At 42.7% G+C, this 16291-nt stretch overlaps 1 protein-coding gene across 4 annotated transcripts; it reads right to left on the bottom strand.

Moving 5' to 3' along the window:
• Nucleotides 1–8: 8 nt before the first annotated feature.
• marf1 (meiosis regulator and mRNA stability factor 1) lies at nt 9–15776 on the bottom strand. Of its 4 annotated transcripts, none has more exons than XM_030397698.1 (27): nt 15657–15776; nt 14864–15074; nt 13519–14409; nt 13178–13334; nt 12695–12909; nt 12147–12264; nt 11882–12054; nt 11018–11536; nt 9888–10042; nt 9370–9531; nt 9036–9222; nt 8729–8907; nt 8521–8601; nt 8151–8384; nt 7849–7968; nt 7570–7748; nt 7225–7445; nt 6971–7113; nt 6678–6811; nt 6394–6596; nt 5652–5879; nt 4620–4859; nt 4253–4501; nt 4016–4082; nt 3726–3830; nt 3346–3510; nt 9–3011 (listed from the first exon to the last, which is right to left on the bottom strand). In XM_030397698.1, exons 2-27 carry the CDS (start codon nt 15017–15019, stop codon nt 2800–2802), a joined length of 5493 nt encoding a protein of 1830 aa, XP_030253558.1. In that variant the 5' UTR covers nt 15020–15074; nt 15657–15776; the 3' UTR covers nt 9–2799. The 4 variants fall into 4 exon arrangements, with proteins under 4 accessions (XP_030253558.1, XP_030253627.1, XP_030253796.1 ...); XM_030397767.1 differs by having other exon boundaries at nt 4022–4082; XM_030397936.1 differs by having other exon boundaries at nt 14197–14409.
• Nucleotides 15777–16291: the final 515 nt, after the last annotated feature.

Here is a 16291-nt window from a genome sequence, read left to right as displayed (position 1 = left end):
GGCAGGAGTGATGCTTGTGAAATTTATTTACGGAAATCCTTTTGGTCCCTTCACCACATTAGACTGTTACAGCGACTTCTGGTGCAGTGAGACAGTAAAGCAGGGTGACAGAGGAGGGAGGGGGTGGGGGGCGTCAGTGAGACAATTGTTGATCAGGTAAACACAAATATAGTCACAAGGCAGGGGTTTTAAAGGACACTGCTGAATAAAGGAAACCCGTCATGCAATGTGAAAGCTGACCGAGGTCAGATAAACACAAACAGGTCAATACAAAAATGTGTTTCAATGCCTCTTTTTCTGGCCACTAATTTCAAACATGTATTTCATGAACCAAAACTATGCAAAAGTGCATATTTTGACAGGTACAGTAACTTCTCACTGATGTAACCATATAGAGGAAGCTAGACAGGGAAGTTAAATGTATTCACCTGAGTTAGTTGTCACTGCAGGGAGAGCTAGGGTTTGTTCAAATACACAAAACATAATACATTCTCACTGCCAAAGTTAAATCTACATGTCTTGAGAGCATTTTAATCCCCTTTTTTTTTTTTACCAATTCTAAATCAATAACCTTTCCAAGATGCTCATTCCTTCATCCAAGAGGTTTCCAGACAGTTAGTAAAACAATGCAGGAGGGACCTGAACCCTTTTTAAAAACATTTTCATTGACTTTCTGTTGGCAGGTGGAATGCCAGCTTTTTAAAAGGCCTTTCACACCAAGTCAGAATCAAGTCTTACAAAGAAAACTGCCTAATAACAACACTGCCTAAAGAGGTAAACACTGAAACTGGACAGAAACTGATAAAATGGGCTCTTACCCATTCGTCTAACCTTTTTTCTTAATGCAAACAACAACAACCATCCTTTGACATCAGCGGCGCCTGGATTGTGCCAAACTTCATTTGGTGGCAGTTCGGCAGCCAGCAGTCTTCTAAACACTTGAGACAGAGGAAAACGGAGAAACCAATACACACCAGTAAGTAAAAACTCCTCTACATTGAAATGTGAGGGATGGGGAGGTGCGATGGCAATTCCTTTGGCACCGTGGCAAATACAAGCCATTGTAAAAGCCCGGCAGATTCCAGAGAGCCGCACAGGGTCCTCTGTGTGTACGTCACAGTCTGATCGAGAGGCTTCCCGGAGCCCCCCGTGGTGCTCCACAAACAGCCGACCACCTCCCGTCCCCCTCTCTTATCCCTAAAAACCATTCACCTTGTAGTTAAAATCAAAAACTCAGGAGTGCTCACTGCTCCCCTCCAACTCTTCATCTCAGGCAGCGTGGACGACACCACTGACGCAGCAGCTACCAGCGACAAGGTTAACTTCAAAAACCTTGAGCGTGTAAAAGCCAACTGTGAAGGTGACGGCCAACTCTTAAGATCCTTTAAACATGGTGGAAATAAAAAGCTGATCTTAAAGAACGTCTTCCCATCATCTGTTCCTGTCTGCTCCTCCTGGGCTTACACCATGCATAAACTCATTTATGCACACCATGCACATTTCACACCACCTACTCCAGTGTAAACCACACACACAGACAAAATACAGCTAAAAGAACACAAAACACACCGGCTGCTGGCTAAAGCCAAACAATCAAAGTTAACCTCCGGTCCTGCTGCCCGAGCACACACCTGGCCAGAGTATGAAAGCACCACCTTTCCTCTTTTAGATCTTCATTAGTGGCGCCTGGAGAGACGAGTCAAAGTCTTTGCTATAAATCAAGCCAGTGTGCTACAAGAATACAAATTCCTGAGAGCAGTGCTTGGCGCAATATTAATTAAAATGTTAGCATCCATGTGTGGACTGTTCAAAGACTGTCGGCTTCTTTTAACAAAAGCATCCGTCTGAACAGTTAACAAATGTTTATCGCTTCAGTCCTTCAACATTGAATTGCCAGAAAACACACCACACATTTAGGCTAAACTCCTCCACAGACTACCAAAATACTCTGCGTTATATAAAAAGCAACTGAAAATACTGTCCTTGGGATTCTTTACAATACAAAGTCGAGAATAGACCTCAAAAGAGAAGCTACCTCTTCAGAAAGAAGACTGAAAGAATTTAACAGGCATGCGCTTAGCAGCCAGTTTGGTTGTCATGTCCACAGTTGCCCACAAAGCAAGATCTTTCCAAATTTGAAATGAGTTCAAAATTAATGTCTTAAATTAGATGCTCTGTCTTTGGGGATACAGCAAGAATGTACACATGAAGGTTTATCTATATGGTACATGAACAAAACTTCTCTAAACCTTCTGTTATTTGCCAATCTTATAAACTGAGAATGGGGGTCACTTAAGTTACTGAAGTTTACATAGAATAAATGTACTCATGCCTAGCTTTTCTTCCATCATTACCAAATGCTCTGTATACAGTGACAACTAACTTTTTTTTTTACAATTAAGCAAGCAAGTGCTCTTTGACACTAAACTGAGGATGCTCATTTATGGAAACATCATTTAACTTCCCTCTGGATGAAATCAAACAAACACAGGTTACAGTAGATGAATTTGGCAAATTAAAGAATTGCAGTAAATATGCAAGAAGAAAAATCACAGCTTGGTGAATGTCACTGGAACAACACACTGATTGCAAAAAAAGCAAGCAAAGAGAACAAAGATGGCCGCTGAGCGATCAAGAAGAAAGCAGAAGAATGCACCAGTCTGCTTGAGGGGACAATACCAATGCTCTTCAGAGGTCTCGTCTGTGAAGTGTGTGTGTTCAGTGTAGCCGGTCAACTCTTGTATTTAGAGTTACACTATTTGTAAGCCAGTATTGCTTTGTGTGCATGTGTGAAAAGGATCAGAGGCCTGCTGTGAATGAGAAGTTGGCAGCTATCTTAAATTTACTGCGCGCGGCTCTTCTGCTGGGACTGTCCATGGACAAGGGGGTCTTCGTGTTAGGGGGCGGTGGAGGTTTGGTGACTGCTGAGTCTTCAGAGCTGCCAGGCTGCTCAGGTGGCTCAGATGTGGTGTCAGCAACGGCTGCAGCTGCCGCCTCAGGCTCATCACTCACTGAAATCGCACACAAGTGTCGACTGAGCTAAAACCTCATCAAAGACAGGAGAGGTGCAAACAAAGTGTGATGTACTCATTTAAATGTATTTCTGTTTCTCTGCTCTTCACCTGAGAGCTTTTTTTGAAAACTAGACAGTATTCAATATTAGGAGGCAAAACAATCCTCCATTTCGTTTTTATAGAATTAGGAAATCAAATTTAGCAGCCACTGTCTTTAATCAGTATTTTCCCTTCGTTTATGGACGTTCAAATACTTTATTTGTCAAAAACATTGGGGGTCCTTGCATACAAAAAAAATGTCATGTTAAAACGTGATAAAATTAAAACTGACCTGTTGGTGGAATTTTCTCCTCGAAGTGAATCAGGTCGGTCTCCTGGAGGAGGACAGGGTCAGGGTGTAGCTGAGGTGAGGGGAGGCAAGAAGGCACAGGACCACACAGCAGGTCTACTGGTGATGTCAAACACAGCAACTCTGACTCTGCTGCTGCATCGCCACCTGGCACGTAAAGAACACGATTTGGTTTCATCAGTATCTTACTCGAGAAAGACGGGATGACAGCAGAGGCCATCTTTAAAAACGTGCCTCAGTCGTGAACACAATTACGATTTTCATCCTGTTATTTAATTACGTGATTAACAGTTCTGAATGTTAACTTCACTATCATTTTTTCATCACTTGACCATCTATAGAAATACTGTGACCAGTGTTACCTGGACTCTGGGCTCCAGAGGTTGCGACGCTAATTGGGCTGTCTCTTGGGCTCTCTGTGTTTTCTCCTGGCAGGGGGCTGTTGGGGGCTGAAAAGCTTCCCTTTGCTGAACAAAAACACATTCACACAGACATCGATCCATGTTATGTACTGTAGCTTCCATTCACAGAGTAGACACCATCTAATGAAATCACTTCAAGTATTCTCAGGGAGCACCCACAGTTTAGACCTCTGGGTGAAGTGATCTGTGACAGTGTGTGTGCCAATGATTTCAAGTGATGATTAGCTCACCTTTACCTTTCATATCGTTCTTCAAAACGATAATCTTCTTGCGACCGTGCCCTTTGATCCAGACCACCTGATGATAACACATCCAAAAACAATGAAAATATGCAGAGACAAGATTACAAGATATATCGCCAGATCAATGACGAGCTCTGAAAGGAATCAGGTGTTCGATAAAAGCCCCAAGCACATCAAGATCTCAAGTTCTAGATGTACTGCAGCAAAAATCACATTAATTCCCACCTGTGGTATGGCGCTGAGCAGCTCGTCTGTGCTCACGTATCCGTAGCATCGTGGTTCAAGGCTGCAGCCTGTAAATTTGTTATAAGCCCCGTGGAAGTCAGTCAGGAAGATCTGGTTGTAATGGTAGGTGTGGAGGAGGCCGCGCACGTTACGAGCAAACTGGTAAAGCTTGGTCAGCCTCACCCACTCCTCACCACGACCGCTGGTGCTGCTGCCAGCTTTGTCGTCTTCACCTTCTTCATGGTACAACTGAGGAAGAAGGAAGATTAAACACAGTCAGCCAGTTTGCATCTGTGTGGGAGTAAAGCTACACCCGAGCATATGAAGTTTTTAAGAAAATAAAAACCAAACTCCAACTTCCACTCACCTCCACAAGGTAGGGCAGGCTCTTGAGCAACTCGCTGAGGGAGAGGAACCCATATTCACATGGGTTGAGCGGGGCTCCATAGACAGTCAGGTAATGCTCACTCAGTGCCTCCACTCTGAGACCGTTGGTGACTTGCTCCTCCACTTGGGACATTAGCAGGCTCAGTATTTGGGAGGTCAGCAGGCGCAAAGACTTCCTGTTGATCAGCTGCACTTCTCGACCCTCAGTGCCATCCACCACCTTAAAATGGAAAGAAAGTGGCAGCTTGTTTATCTGTGCTGTACTAGTGTTGTGAAAAACACTAGTGAGTTACTAAATGGTTATTGCGTTGGTTTGCTTTGCAATCACTTCATAGACAATGTAATTAACTTCCCAAGACTTTACTGAAGTTTTCTTCTACAAAATTCATCAAAGTATTTTAATTCAACATTTTGCAATATTTGTTAGGACAACATTTTTTTAGATTGACATTTCATGTCAAAATGCCTGAGATTCCCCTGAGTACCACAATAGGGGGCTCGCGTACCACTGTTTGAGAATAGTTGACTGTTTTTGTCTTTTATTCCTGTGAATTTCTCAATAATGTATGATGGACAGGTTCATTAATTAGTTAATTAGACTTGTGTGTTTAATGTGTAACATCAGGAATATATAGTCTTACTGGATTCCAGATTAGATGTACATTCGAAAGCAGAATATATAGTTAATAAAGAAACAAAGCATATCAACGCCACATGAAGCCTGCATGACCATGGTGCTGTATTAAGGGATGCAGATTAATTTTGGGCATTTTGCGAAATCTAATAAACAGACTTTTTCTCTAAATCAAATAATAGTTGTTTTAACAATTAACTAGACCAAATGTAGCATACGTATTTAATGTCACTCTTCATTAGACCTTGAAGTCTCTCTCTCCAGGATAGATCGTGATCCATTTGCAGTTATCTACTGTAGTTAAGATCTACAAATGCCATTTAGAATTAATGAACAGAAGAAGTGAACAATGCATCTTTGGAGGTGGAGGCTCTTTACCTTGACAACATGGCAGAGTTTGGCGAGCAGTGCTGGCAAGGAGCTGGCATCGTAGTCCTGCAGGCGCAGACCATAACCAAATGTCTTGCTGTACTCGGTGAGCAGCTGGCTAACAGGAATGCTGGAGTTTTTCTGAGCCCGAAGCAGCTTGACCAGCTGAGCCGCCAGAGCCTTGATACGCTCCACCTCCGTCAGAGTCAGCACTTTTTCCTCACCACATTCCAACACCTGACAAAAGGTTGGGCACAGATTTTAAATGAGTGCTCAGGCAGAGACAAGGGAAGAGACATTTATGCTTGTGGATAAAACAAAACAAACAAAATAGTTGCTTATTTTACACAGAAAGTCAGTAGGTCAGTTAATATTCTGTTTTGAACAGTGACTCCTCATGGTTAAATACTTTAAAGGAACCTAAACACCTAAAATGTAGATTTCCTTGATAACAAGAGCAATCACTGCGTATTGTCACTTTGTTTATTTTACCAGCTGTTCATATTAACTTTGTATGTTTTAATCATAATTTGTCACTGCTTGCCAATTTCAACACCAGGAAACAACAAATGTGTCAACTGAATTATTTCATTTCAAACATCGTTAGATTTTTAAGTCTACATGAGTGACTGTGTAGATGAAACAATTAATTTCAAATGAAATGATTCTTACCTTGAAAACATCACCATTTTCCAAACTTACAAGACCTTGCATGGCTAAGGACCATAATAAATCCTGTACAAAAACTCACCATCAGGATGTCGGGGATCGCCTCAAAGAGCTCCATGAGCTTGGTGAAGCCATAGTAGCTGAGCTTGCACTGACGACCGAAGTGATGGTGGTAGGTGGGGATGAATTTGCTGAAGGGCATTCGGCAGTGAGGCTGGTGACGGAGAAGGTCCACCACCTCCTTTCCAAACTGCTTAGTGCGCTCCATTTCCTCCATTGTACGGTCTGTAGGTGAATAAGAAGCAGTTAAATGAAATCTGACCAAGTTTTTCTTTTAGTCCATTCTGAATTATTGCTTTAATGGACCTCTCTTTGGAACAGAGATGACTGTGTCTGTGTCTTGATGTGTAATGGTGATGGTGGTGTCTGGGATTTCCATCAGCAGGTCCATCAGGTCACATATGCCGTAGTCTATTACCCTCCAGTCTCTGGAGAAGCACCTGATATGCAAAGTATAAGAATACATCACAGACACTGACAACACTGATGATCTGCTTTTATATTTAACGCCCAGTTTTATCAGACTATGAGGGGGAAATTAGGAAAACATAAAGGCAATAGGCTGACATTATCTACAGCTCCAAGCAATGTTGACTGACCAGTGGTATGCCTGCATGAAGTCCTTGATTGACACTTGTTTGCTGGCTTGAAATTTAAGCAGTTTGAGCAGGTCTTGGGTGAAGCGTTTCACTTGAGCACGATGGGTTAGTGTTAGTAAACGCTTGGTACCCATACCCAAGATCTGGAGGAGAAGAAAATTAAAACTTAAAAAAAAAAAACACAATATGTAAAATACAAACAAACAGAACAATACGTTTTTTTTTAAATATGTACTATTTATCATCCTCAATACCTGCAGGACATGTGGCACAGCCTCCAGAAGCTCCAGCAGCTTGGAGTAGCCGTAGTCAGAGACACGGCACTGCTTGGCAAAGTGATGATGGTATGAAGGTATAAACTTGCTCATGGGCATGATGCAAGAAGGCTGACTCTTTAACAGGTCAATAATCTCTCGGCTGAACTGGATGAGCTGTGGGTTGCCAACCGGACTCTTACAGCGCTGAATCCAGGGCTCTGCATGAACAAAAGACAATTTTTTACTGTCTGAAATAGGTAAATCTGAAAGGTTGAGAAAGCACTAGGTACTATAGGAACAGGATAAAAGTAAAACAAACATTTTGATTTTGAATGCTGTTACCAGAGTTTGGTGCTGGTGGTTTGTTGTGGATCCACTTGATGACTTTGAAGCCGTTCTGAGCTGTGACTATTGTGATACTGGGAACACAGGTAATGAGGTGCTCCAGAGGAACACCGCCCTCTAGTGTCTCATTGCCCAGCTGCAGAGGGCTGAATTTTGCTGCATAGCAGTCTGGAAAACTAGAAGAAAACAGACTACATTGTAGACTTTATAGCGTGTGAAAACCTGCTCTGTTAAAATTTTAAAAAAGATTAAAAATGAAAATAAAGAGCTGGTCACCTGAGTAATGGAAGAGTTCCCTCATGTGACTGCAGCAGACTGTGCACCTCAGAGGCTAAGGTGCTCAGAGACATCGCAACAAAAGGTATTTTATAGGAGTCAGGGTCAAAGTCAGCCTCACTGGAGAAAAATAAAATAAAGGAGACACAATCAGAGATGAATAAGGGGCGACAGTCGGCTGGAACTGTTCAGTTCAGAGAACAGTGTTTATAAGAATTATAGCTGATGAATCAAAACAGTATATTCATGAAATAAGCATTTCATTAGAAATATAATCTATAAATCAAACAAATTATACTAACCTGAAGTCCTGCTGTGCATAGTGTTGTCTGCAGACAGGTTCATGGTACTCCAGCTCCTCAAACACCACAGGGCTGCCACTGGCAGAGGAGGAGCCCTCCTGGGATTGGGAAGATCCCAGAGGGCTCTGACGGCTACTTGGCAGAAGACACACCAGCCTTGAGCCTCCCTGCTCACGCACTGACACCACCTCTGGTAGCTTGTACAAATCCCCCACCACAAGCTTACGAGAATATCTAGAAAGGGGTTAAAGAAATTCAGACAGTTTGACAGCACAAAACACTTTGAAAAGCATTCTTATACTCAAAGTAGAGAGTAAATATGAATAAAGTTGCTCATATTTGAAATCCATGACCTGAGAAACACACTTACTTTTTCTCATAGATCTCAGTGAACTTGAAGAGGGGAAGGCAATTGGCAGGTGAATCCTGAAGAATGCTGATGATCTCAGTGCTGTACAATGAAAGAATATAGAAATTTACCACCACAATCCAAATCAGAGCAGTTGAATAAATAAATGTAGTTGTACCTTTAATCTGAGAATTCCATTAATTCCTGACTGAAACATGCTTGACTGTACCTGAGCATGGCAAGGGATTTGTTGTTGCCACCGGTGATTAGAGAGACCTGAATGCGCTTGCCTCCGATCTTATAACGGTGCAGGCCACTGACAGCACTTATGGCTTGTCGCAGGTATAACATCTGGATTGTGGCTTTCAGCTGATAGTCAGTGTGGGGGCTAAGCTCCACAGCTTTCACCTACACAAAACAAGCCACACAAACAAGGAGACGTTTTCAGCTGCAAAAAAAATAAAATCTTACTGAAAGTGATCACACAGGCATATTTCATTTAATCAGTGCAGTGACATCAGTGGAGTATGTCTTACCCGACCGTATCGGGAGAAGGTGTCATGCAGTGTCTGCTGCAGATCCTTGCGTGACATTCTGTAGTCCAGGTTGGCCACCTGGACCTCTGCCCCATCTGAGAAAGGCTCAGGAGGACCTTCTGGTAACGGACTACGAGGGGCAGCAAGGAGGGGCGAGGACCGGCTTGACAGGCAGGGGGACACACTCCTTTTGTTGGACATGGGAAGACATAACAACTAACATTACATTTTATTTTATGAGGGTATGAAGAATTGATATGTAGAATCAGCAGCATGTCACATCTAGAACAACTAATGCTCTAGGCCAATGGCTGATTGGGACACAAGATGTTACCTGGATGACCACGAGCCCTGGGACAGGACGAGAGGACTGAAGCTCCTGTGCAGGTTCAACTTGCTGAAGGCAGAGGGTGTGCTAATCTGGAACTCCCCTGAGCTCCTGTCCCTTTGTTCTACAGGGGACTCAGTCACACTGCGAGGACTGGAGTCATCTCGTCTATAGGACAACATGAGAATAAATAAATAGACAAATTATAAAGAGGGACACATGTAACAGCAACATACATCAATCTATTTCATCATTATTTGCTGCAGTTTCTGCAATGCTGACCAGTATGGTCATTCTTCTTGATTATTCTTTCTGTGAGAAATATTTATATTGGAAAAGTACAAATTCTATTCAACTAAAATTAGCTGGTGCAAGATTGGCTGGAAATAAACAACACCAGATATACATTCCCACTAGCAGATATTTTAGGTTACAACTAATAAGAAAAAAAGAAAGTATAGAGAATCAATCAGGCCTTTTAATCAAATGACATTCTTAGTCTAATGTCCCCTTTCTGTTTTTACCTCCTCCTGTACATGGATTCTCCGGTGAGGCCAGGCTTGGTCAACTGCTCGAGGACTCCTGTCTCACCATTACTGTGGGGGGAAGACGAAGCAGCACGTCCTTTCTCTAGGTGTTGGAGGCCCATTCTGAGCTTGCCCTCCAAACCACCCAGCTCCTGGATCACAAACACAAGCAGCAGATGTTGAATGGATGGATACCGTTGATGTGTTTGTGTACAAGCCTTAGTATATGTCGAGTTCAACTAACAAATCATGCAATGGCATAAAATTATGATCTTATGTTTAAACTTGGGATGTGCATGCCAAATAAATAAACTGACTGCAAAGCAGCACGTAATAGTTAACAACAGCTGAATACTAAAATGTATTGTGTGCATCATTGTTCTGTAGAAGGCAGTAAACTGATTTATAGAATTTGTTGAACTTGAGCAGAAATGGCAAACCGGACTGCCAATATCACAGCTGAAGAGAGTGTGACAAAAGAGAATTGTGATTGTTACTTGCCATCATGTGTTAATTTACAAGTGATGTATTTGAGAGTGCTGTACTGAAGCTCTAACTTCTCTTTACTGCCCAACCACAGAGAAAGGTTAAAATGCATATCCCTCGCTTAAGTCCACAATAACATAAATGTATTCATGGGTAATTTCTCCCAAGTCCTCACACTGGTCTTTTTGGTTACAGTCAAGAAGCAAAAGAAGAGCAGAGTTGGTCATTCCAGCCACCATAGGTCAGTTTTATCACAATGAAAAACTGCATGGGCCAAATTCAGACACTAAATATTCAGAGGGATGGATCAGACTTTGGACAAAACACACAGGCAGTATATCAGCACAAATATACTGCACAAAAACAGCAAGAAATAAAGCACAAAAGCAAGGCGCTAATTCATGCACTAATATGATGAATGACCAAACATGCACGACAACAGGCCACACATAAACACACTTTACACATGCTACATGCCAGCACAAGCACATGAAGGTTAGAAAGCAGCCACAAAGCCATTAGTCAAAGCAGCAATTAGAAGGATATTGTGGGGAAAGAAGCTACTGATTTACAAAGCAGCCCACACAAGGATATAGGGCAATGGAGGTTAAGGGGAAGCAGGCACTGACGAGTCTGCTGACCTGATGGGGCTTGGCTGGAGCACCACCCGGAGGCCCACTGCACCCCCTCCTGGGGCTGTAGGGCCTTTCAGGCACTGGGCCTGTGGTGTGGCATGGGCGCGTTGCTCGCCGTGGCCTTCTGGGTGACCTTGGCTTCTCCAGTGGCAGAAAAGAGAAGGAGGATATGGCGGGAGGAGGGGCGAACATTGAATCCTGGTTTTGATACGTTTGGGGCAGAGTCTGAGACAAGTAATAAGGCCGAGACTGAAGCTCAGGCTCAGGACTTGCATCATCTCTGGGCCGTGGGGAGAAGGAGAGGCTGATTCGGCGACCGCACACATCCTCATTTTCCATTCGCTTGCGGGCCCGTGAAGCTGCCTCAGCACTGCCAAAACGGAGGACTGCTGTGCCCTGGGACATGCCCAGCACCTTGCCCCCGCAGTTGTCTGACAGGCGGCGGAGCCTGAGCTTCACAGTGTTCCGCAGGTTCTTGTCACAGTTGACAGGGAGGTTGTGCACATAGAGGAGGTTGAAACTGGGCTGAGGGAGGGGAGGAAGAGACAGCGTGCCTGTCTGGTTTGTATGATTTACACTTATAAAATTTAAGCAGCAGTCTTCCTTGTAGTTGAAAAACTATTTGGAGAATGGCTAAGAGTGGTGAAGACTATGAAAGAAAATTCTAATATCCCCTAATATTCTCATAAGAAAAGTGCATAAATAAATAAGATGATAAAATTAAAACTCCAACGGCCTCACTCTCTGCCATCTCTTTAGTCCTAACTAAAATGAAATCTCCCTGGTTACTTTTGCCAGCACCTACTTACCTTATTTAATACAGATTAGAAAGTAATATTTAAATCCTAATGAAGCATTTTTGGGGCCTACCTGTGCTTTGACAAGCATGCGAGGTGGGAGATCAGCTGTGATCTCCTGAAAGGCCACATGGCAGTGGGCGTGCTGCAGCAGGGCTGAAGATGTATGGTTGCCGTGGACCAGGATTACCTGGAAACCGTGGCGATGACGCAGGTCACTCAGCTCACTTGCAAAGTTGACATCCGCTGTTAACATTAAAAGGATAACACCTGTTATCACAAAATCCTTTACGGTACAAAGGCTGTAACTGATCAAAGTGAATCTGAGCTGAACTCACAGGATACTAGTATGACAGTTGCAGGTGCAGTGTGGGTCTCAGCAAAGCGCCGTAGGCTCTGGCGAAGCTTGTCATCTGCAGCATTCTTGGCTGTGGCGTTGATGTGTGCAACAGTTACCTGAAAAAATATGTATACATAACTTAAGACTTGTTCCCATTTTGCTGACTTTTCTATTGCTGTCTTTTTCCTCAATCCACGCCCCTCAAGTGTTTTCAAGGACCCATATGAACCCTGTTGTTTTAGCTGGGAACTATGTGATTTAATGGACGATAATGTCTGATGTGGAAATCCCCTTGACAACATCAAAGTTGTAATATTATACACACACACACACACACACACACACTATATAATTTGTCATAAAATAAATGAAACAGCACAAAAACACATAATATTAAATTGTAATTTAATTAAAATGCACTTTTGATTTAGCTGCACATGACTGACTTCATAGAATTGAGGCTCAGTGATAGAAAACATTCATTCAGGGTTAGTTATTCAACAATAGCATAACAGTTAAAAAAAATAAACACTTTAATGTTGGTACCTGGCAGTTGTTGAGCTCTTGGATGACAGCTTTACTCTCCTTGCTGATATCACAGACGCAAATGAATTCTGCCTCTCGGTGGCCCTGAAAGAAGCGGCTACGAATACGCTGGACCACAGCTCCTGCTGAGCGTCCGCTGGGCACGCTACAGTTCTCAATGTCCCAGAAGACACCCACCGGAGGGATGTTCTCAGGACCACTATTCTCTGGAGAACCTAACAGAGAGTTGGCAAACCATCAAACACACTTAATGGTTGCAAAGCTTCTCAACAGCTTCAAATCGATAAAGTGACTCAATTGTTGTCAAAGTTAACTTGGATTAAGTAACATGTCATATCAAATTAATTTAAATCCAAAAGAGCTTGCTAATTCAAACAGTCCAAAAAAAGACAAATCCAACATAAAATTACAATACAAATTTTATAATGCCAATATCTAATATTAATATTCATGCAGAAATTCAAAATTATAGAGTCCACTAACCATACTTCTGGCCAGTCTTGCCAAGGCTTGTTGATGGCATGAGCATCATGCCATCAGAGGAAGTGCCACAGCCATTACAAATAGGGATAGGAGCAGTCTGTGGAACAGGAACATTCGGCCACACCTTGTCTGAATCTGATGGCAGACCATTCATGGGCTGCAGATCAAAAAATGTGTCAGGGAAACAAATTTAACAGCAGCAATACTACAAAATGCATTTCATAATAACAAATACATAAAAGGCAACACGTTTATGACTGATCACTGGTCACCCACACATACAGACTAAGTTATCCAGTGATCTTCATGGCACATAACTACAAATATAAGGCTCAACCAACCTTCAGCAAGCATTCCTGGCAGTAGTGCGCCCCCTTCACACACACCGTGCGTTCTACATTAAGGTGCATAGGGTTAGAGCAGAAGTGTGCTGAGGTGGTGGTAGTGGTGATGGTAGTGGTGGCTGGGTGTTCACCGAGTGTGCTTCTCTGGGATCTTCTGGCAGATGGGCAGCAGTCGACACCACAAGTGTAGAAGCCAGAAGAGGCCAGACAAGAGGTGTGCATTGGAGCGGATAGAGAGGAAACACAGGGGAGAGGGGAAGCCAGAGGGGCTGAGGAGGTACACAGGCTAGGTTGGCTGTATGGAAGAGGTACAGATGGGTAGGTGTGCAGAAGCCCTGAGCAGCAGGAGAGGTAGGGGTGTGATGAAATAGGCTGAGAGGTAGCGACTGAAGAGAGCAGCTGAGGTTTGTAAGCAAGACTGAGCAACGGATCAACAACTTCACCTCCTGTTCCACAGCTAAGGTTTTGTTTATACTGATGAACAGATGAAGCTGCAGCGCTAATACTACTGCTGCTGCTGATGATAGGGGTTCCAAGAGAGCTCGGGGCCATATAGAGTGAGACAACACCAGCAATACTGCTACTGCTACTGCTACTGCTACCAACAACGCCTCCGCCACCTAATAACCCATAACCATCTGTCCTGCAATATTCACACTGAGTGCAAATGCTTACATTGGGGCTACCCCCCTCTTGTTGTTGCTGTGGTGGTGGTTGCTGTTGTTGGGAGTCTTGTGTAAGCTGAGGAGGAGGCAAGCAGGGTGGGGGCAAAGGGACAGGGGCCAAAGAGAAGGGCTGGGATGATTGGGAAGAGGGCGTATGGTGCGGAGGTGGAGGGGGGACATCTTTCAATTCCAGCACAGCCTTTCTGTTGTCCATGTAAATGCTCTGAAATGTATTTAAACAAAAAACAAACAAAAAAAACAGCAGATTATTTTAGATCAAGTAACAATGTTCTGAGGTTTTAAGTTATGCATTATGGAAACTTGCTAAATCTTAATACAGACATGATAACATCTAAACCTGAATGGGGATGCGGTGATTTTAACAACATATTCAAAGCAGGAGATTACTGTACTGACAGTCGTCAATATTTTCATTCACATGGCTTGTTATTGCTTCAATTTAAATATAAAATAGAAATTCTGTCCCGTCTCTGCCAACACCTAAAAGCTGAATTTAAGTCTACCGCTGCATCGCCCAATCTGCTGCTGTTTGATTGATATCAGCTGTCATATCTCCAGCCTCAGTCCATTTAACTAATCCAGAGTTCACTATGAAAACTGATTCAGCTTCCTTAGCTATCCCCTAAATCTGTTTACTGCTAATGCAATATACCTACTTCTTTATCTGTGTGATGAAGGGGGGGCGTCTCATTGGTGGAGAAGCAGTCTTTGAGTTTCCATAGCAGGGTTGAGGCCTCTGTTTTGGGGTGACTGAGCCATGGATATGGTCTAGAGCTGCATATGGATCTCTCATTTCCCAGTCCTTCCATCATAAAACCCGGAGAGGTTTTTCACCATACTTTCATCTCTTTCCTCTCTCATGCTTTCCTATTCCAGAGAAACGAAAGATAACATTTTACACTAGTGAGCTCCGCTCTCAGCTCATTACAATGACCACCGTACTTAAGCATACGCCTTCGCATTATACATTTGTGTTAGTAACCTCTTCCTTACTTTCTAATCAGTGATCACGGGTCATTCGAGTGCGTCAGCATAGCTCCGGAGCGGAAGTTTAAACCAACAAAGAGGGCATGTTTGTGTACATCACGTCATTTACACGCTGGGTAAAAAGTTTGGGCTGCTTATCTGAAGCTAAATAACGTCCCCGTCAGGTTTTAACAAAGCGAAACGAGTAAAACTACCGACGTTAAGTTAGCTACAAGCTAGCTGACCTTAACACCGGTTCTCTGAGTGTATTCGTCGTTGTATATAGCGGCATTCGCTGGCTGACTAAAGTTAGCTAGACTGCTAACCCGAAATCAGCTAATTTAATGGTAGCTTTAGATTTAAGCTAACAACAGTCACCATTAGTTAGCTCGTTTTACTGACACAACGCTTGCACTGCTCCTTGTCATTATGGTACAATCAATATTTTTGGGTATTGGCGCAAATACTTGGTTATTTAGATACCTGAGAAGGTCTCGCCTATCACATCTTCCTCAAAGGACTGCTCCCCCCTATTAGTCTCCCTAGAAACCCGCACCTTTTTGTAACCTAGCTTTGCCAGAAAGCAGGCACAGCTGTCGCAAATGTTATTGTTGCGGGGTTTTTTTCTTCGTTTTTTTTTAAATCAACTTTATTTATAACCCACCACTTTCATACAATGTTTTTAAATCAACTGTGGGGTACAATTAACGTCTTCTACTTTTAAGAAATGATTAGATAATTTCTGCTGAAAAAAAAACCCCAGACATGACTAAAATGTTGAAATAGCAAATTCAAATATAAGGAATAGTTATAAAGTAAAGAAAGCAAAACCATTGAAGTCATAATTAGTAAAGATAAGAAATTGAGCACGGGGCTGGAGTTAATAAGTATATATTAAGACAAAAGAATATTGATATTTCCTCAGCCTGCTTCTCATTGTTTTGTTTTTGTTAAACAAAGGAAATTCCTTTTTTGCATTCGGTAATAAGGGGATTTGGCAAAGCAATATTTATTTTGTTATGATGACATTTAGAACGCTTGTTCTTGTAGATAACTCCTAATTTGATAGATTTGATAGAGGAGAAACATCTGTAATGTGGGAGAAATATATATTTATG

Source organism: Sparus aurata, chromosome 1, assembly GCF_900880675.1.
Source record: "Sparus aurata chromosome 1, fSpaAur1.1, whole genome shotgun sequence".
In the NCBI taxonomy this organism is placed as follows: Eukaryota; Metazoa; Chordata; class Actinopteri; order Spariformes; family Sparidae; genus Sparus; species Sparus aurata.
The sequence above is the reverse complement of the archived record's forward strand: the minus strand, read 5'-3'. Positions and strand labels throughout refer to the sequence as shown.